This window comes from Cornus florida, unplaced genomic scaffold, assembly GCF_030987335.1.
Source record: "Cornus florida cultivar Cherokee Brave unplaced genomic scaffold, ASM3098733v1 CherokeeBrave_3.0.0_Hap2_Chr08, whole genome shotgun sequence".
NCBI classification, from domain to species: Eukaryota; Viridiplantae; Streptophyta; class Magnoliopsida; order Cornales; family Cornaceae; genus Cornus; species Cornus florida.
Window position 1 is genome coordinate 19,593,749 of NW_026775578.1, and position 5,327 is coordinate 19,599,075.

At 38.0% G+C, this 5,327-nt stretch overlaps 1 protein-coding gene across 1 annotated transcript; it reads left to right on the top strand.

The window, feature by feature from the left end:
* The first annotated feature begins 1,703 nt into the window (after window positions 1-1,703).
* Window positions 1,704-2,495, top strand: LOC132268468 (oleosin Cor a 13-like). The gene has a single exon (XM_059769309.1). The coding sequence runs from the start codon at window positions 1,704-1,706 to the stop codon at window positions 2,118-2,120; it is 417 nt and encodes a 138-aa protein (XP_059625292.1). The 3' UTR covers window positions 2,121-2,495.
* The last annotated feature ends 2,832 nt before the right edge of the window (window positions 2,496-5,327 follow it).

Here is a 5,327-nt window from a genome sequence, read left to right on the forward strand (position 1 = left end):
ACGAGGGAGTTGCGAGTTCGGGTGGAGGAGAATGTTAGAAGGGGATATTTGTCATACATTGGATCTGGATGGTAGAATGATTGGGTATAAATGAATGGGTATACAACATTACCCAATAACTTAAATTTTTAAATAAATAGACAAGTGTTCACCCATTACAGTTATATAGATTGACAAACGAAAACAATTGTTTGATTTGAGTGTTCTTAGATATATAAGTTTATGTCATTTACTTTTTGAGAGAGTTAAGTGAAATTTGAGAGTTATTAGAAAGCGCAAATATAGACATGGGTCTTAAATGGGTTTGTGTTATGAAGGAGTTTATCAAATTATATAAAAGAATTAAGTCGTACCAGAATTATGTTGATTAACTTGTTTAAAATGGATGTTGTGTGGCAATGAATTCAACACGAATTTGTTTAACCAGATTAATAATATGCCATCTTGGTAAATTCAACAGATATAGTGATTTGTGAAGATAATATATATTGATTGTATTGTCGGTGGGCATTTCAACCCATCACAACATTTATTTTAAACATGAAAGTCGTGCAAAATTTGTACATATTATTGATGGGATTAGCTGGAAAATTGTGTTTGACTTTGACTCACTCAGTGAAAATATACTCTTAGCCAAAACAAACAAAACACAGAGAGATTGAAAATGCGTACTGTTTTACCTATTGACGTGGCACGAATCCAAAGCAAGCTTGTATAATTGTAGTTATGTGCTATTCCAACCAAGCCAGTAAAAAGGTTCACAAGTCCAGGGCCTTAGGCCCAACCTGGGTTTTAATATTCTGGGTTGGGCCATGCATCATTTGGTGTTAAACCTAGACTGGGCTGAACAATAGAAACTAATAAACAAATGCCACATGAACTTGTTCGAACCATTTGTTTCTGGTTTGGACATGCCTAGGAAAGTACAGTGATAAAATTCCGTACTTTTAAAACTTAAAAACACACCAAAACGATGAATCAGATACTCTCACTTATCTTTTGTCTGCCCTATGATTTTAAATAACTATGTAATAATTTTAAATAGTTAATGTAACAAAGTCAAATCCATTAATGGAATAAATATAAATCTGTAAAATTCTTAATTTAATTTAATTTATTTATTTATTGGCACAAGGAACCCCTTAAGTAGGGCCCCTTCGGGACCCACTATAGATTACAAACCTGAAAATACTGTCGACAACCTTACACCTCAACACCAATTTCAGTCAGAGAATATAATGAAAATGGATAGACTCGAATCTGAAACATATGACACTCTATATAATTGCCTTACCAACTCTTCTTAATTTAATATTGGTATAACGTTACATTATTATTTGATTGTTGCAGGTGGTGTTACTTTGTAATGTTGCCATCGATTTAGTACACCCGATTCAATACAAGACTTAAAATTGTGAAAGAAAAAAAGTTAATGTGTCTCAAAACCAAGCTCATCCCTTGCATGCAACCCCTGCATGACCAGCTAGACAACACGTGCCACTCCCTCTTAACAGGTGCCACCGCCACCTCATCTTCCTTTCTTCTATACATTGCTATAAACACCCTCATCCCCCTGCCACTTCATCCTCAAAAACGCCATTCTGATCTTTATTCTAATTAATATATACATATATACAATATTGCGTATACATCTGATCAGGTGATTCAATTCAATTCAATCCAGACCGTTGGATTAGGAATCAATGGAGCAGCATCGTCAGCAGCTGGAGCAACAACACCCCCGGTCCTACCAGGTGGTGAAGGCGGCCACGGTAGTAACCGCGGGTGGGTCTCTCCTTCTCCTCTCCGGACTGACCCTCGCCGGAACCGTAATCGCACTCACATTAGCCACCCCTCTGCTGGTGATATTCAGTCCGGTTGTGGTCCCTGCGGCCATAACGGTGTTCCTTCTGCTGGCCGGGTTCTTGGCGTCGGGAGGATTCGGTGTGGCGGCGGTGACGGTGTTGTCATGGATCTACAGGTACGTGACGGGGAGGCAGCCACCGGGTGCGCAGCAGTTGGACCAAGCGCGTATGAAGCTGGCGATTAAGGCTCGGGAGATGAAGGATAGGGCTGAGCAGTTCGGTCAGCAGCAGGTGACGGGCTCTCAGGCTTCTTAGGTTCTCTGTGCGTGTTGTGTGTTGTAGGGTTGGTGATTTAGTTGAGGTGGAAATCAGATGGAGGTTCTGTAGCTGGTGTAGTTTTGGGGTTTCTTGATCTGCCATTTTTAGTTTTTTAATTATTATTATTTTTTGTTTTTGTTGTTGTAGCTGTATGCGCTTAATTTGGGGGTTGTTTGGGGGTCTTGTATGTATTTGTTCGCGCGTAATAATTTGTAATGTGATCATCCCAGTCTCTTTAATTTGTAATGTGATCTAAGTCTCTTTAATAAAAACTGAGTTGTTACTAATGTAAAGTAGAAGCTTTGGAAGGATAGTGGTAGTGGTGGGTAAAACACGACATGTGTGCATTACCATGTAATTTTGAGAAGTCGATCAGAGTGCATCAAATATCTTAATGAAATTTAAAACTTGTGTTTTAGTGTTAAATGTACATATATTCTTATTAATTTGATATGGAACCTTAGCTGTTACTAAGTACACATTATTACAATTTGAAAATACTAGGCATTTCCGCAACTACAAAGAGCTAGTAATTGTAATAGTATATATGTAATGTGCTAGATTGGCAATATCATAATTAAAGACCATGGTCGATCTCAACATTATTTATTCAAATATATATTTTCTATTGGGAGCAGCAACAATATTAGAGTTGATATTTGATCTCAACATCACTACTGTTATAAAGCTCTAAACTTCATACCTCAATATCAAGGCCGGGCCCCTCTACCTTCTTGCCGGTTATTTGATCAAGGCGGTCTTCCTCTCCGGCGAAACGAAGTGTTAAACCAAGTTCTTAAGCCTCTCCAAGCTAGCTACACCTCCACAGCACTTTGTCAACTTCCAAAAGGGCTCTCCAAGAAATGAAGCTAGTCTTTTCACCTGTCCTTTTGGATCTCTTTCTTAAGCTTTCCTTCCAAAATTGTAAAACATGATCACAAAATATAGATTCTACAGTTGGACATGGGTTTGAGGATTGTCTCTGATCATAATTTCATCGTCAGTCCCCTTTGCCAGCATCCGGAAAATAAGTTAATGTAACCGAGCACCAACCAGGCCCCCCGGTTAGAGATTCTAGCCTCCGTGGAGGCTCCGAGCCTGACTGAATTGCACTCAGCTTTGAGTTCATAATATTTAATTTATACTTTTAGTCTAAAATAATTGCATCTTACTAGTTTCTACTATAACTTAATTAATTACAAAATAGTAATTGTGCAATCTTTAAATTTCATACTTTAATTCAGCCGAGCTCAAAGTCTACTTTAACCGCTATACATTTGGGGAGACCTTTTTTCCTTCAAAATACCCAGGGTGACAAATGGTCGGTTCGGTTGGATTTGAGCAAGATTAAATATGAACCGGTCAAATATGGATTGTGACTTATATTCAATCCACTTGAAATGATTAAATAAAGATTAGGTGAAAATGGGCCGAGTCAACCCGTCATGACCCGCTAATTCGTTTTAGAAAAAAAATATTATTATTTTGAATAATCTCATTATTATAGTTTTGTTTTGTTTTGTTTTTATTTTTATTTTTATGGATAAAAGCTTCGAGAATATGAATGAATATTTGTAAATTTTCTAATTTATTTTGAAAATTCATTAAATTTATATTATTTTATTTTGTGACTTGACGTGCATGAATGTAAGATATTATATTATATTAATATTATATATATATATATATATATATATATATATTATGAAATCATTTGTTAAGCTTTTTATAGAATAAATAATTAAATGAATAAATCAGATACTTTGAAATATAGATGTAAACATAAGTTTCTTTTGAGCCGTAGTAGTACATACAAAAGAAATTGGATTACAGTAATTTGAGTCAAATAGAGATTGTGAAATTGAGTCTCTTATATAATAGGTAAAATATGGGTCAAAATGGGTGATCCATATTCAACCCTCTATAAAAATTGGTTAAATATGAGTCACCTATTTTGACTCATATTTTAAAATAATTCACCTATATTCATTTTATAATAGGCGAATATAGACAAATTAGTAAGTCATGACCCATTTTACCACGACTAAATAGCAAGTTATCACATGTAGTTTAACACTACGATTCACTAAAGATAATCTGCAACTTATAAGATGACAATTTTAGTCCATGTATCAGTTTTGCTTAGACGAGACTGTCATTGACACATGTAAAATCATATTTCAAGAATTTCATAAAAACATAAAATACATATGCGTTGAGTTTGGGAGTATTAATTAGTTGAAATTTACAAATCCAATCTAAAGCTACACTCATTTTGTGCTCTAAAACATAGCAATCAATTAATATTGAAGAACTTATGCATCATTTGGTGTGTAGGAATGAAATGGAATGGAATGCTTATTTTAACTATTCATTTATTTGGTATGCAACTTAAAGTGGAAATGGCCATTCCATTGGAATAAAAATTCATTCTTGAGAATGAAAATCTATTCCACAACTAAGCCTATAGAATGGTCATTCTATTGTCAAGTAATTTATTTTAAAAAATTGACTTCCCAAAACACCCTCATATTCCAAGTCTAAAAACCACCATTATCTTCCACCACCACCACTTCCGCCTTTTACCACCACCACCGACTTTTACCATCGCCCACCACTTTCCACCACCACCACCTTTCACCACCGCTACCGCCATCGTTTGCCGCAACCACCACCGCCGTCTTTCACCACCGCTACCACCACCACTGTCATTGCCTTTCACCACCTTCCACCACCACAGTCGCCGCCATCACCTTTCACCACTGCTACCACCTTCCACTACCACCACTGCTACCGCCTTTCATTACCACCACCACCTTTCACCACCGCCACAGCCACAACCCTACACCATCGCCGCCTTCCACCACCGCCACCACCACTTTTCACTGCCACCGCCGTCTTTAACAACCACCAACGCCGCCGCCATCACCTTCCACCACCACCATCGCTTTCTACCTCCTTCCATCACCACCGCTACCACCACCTTCCACCACCGCTTTCCACCACCGCCACCACCACCTTTCACCATTGCCACCACCACCACCTTCCGCCACCGCCACCACATTTCGCCATTGCCCACCACTTTCCACCGCCGCCACCACCTTCCACTACCGCCACCACCACCTTCCACCACTACCACCACCTTCCATCACCACCACCACCACTTTTCACCACCACATTCCACCACCACTATAGTCACACCAC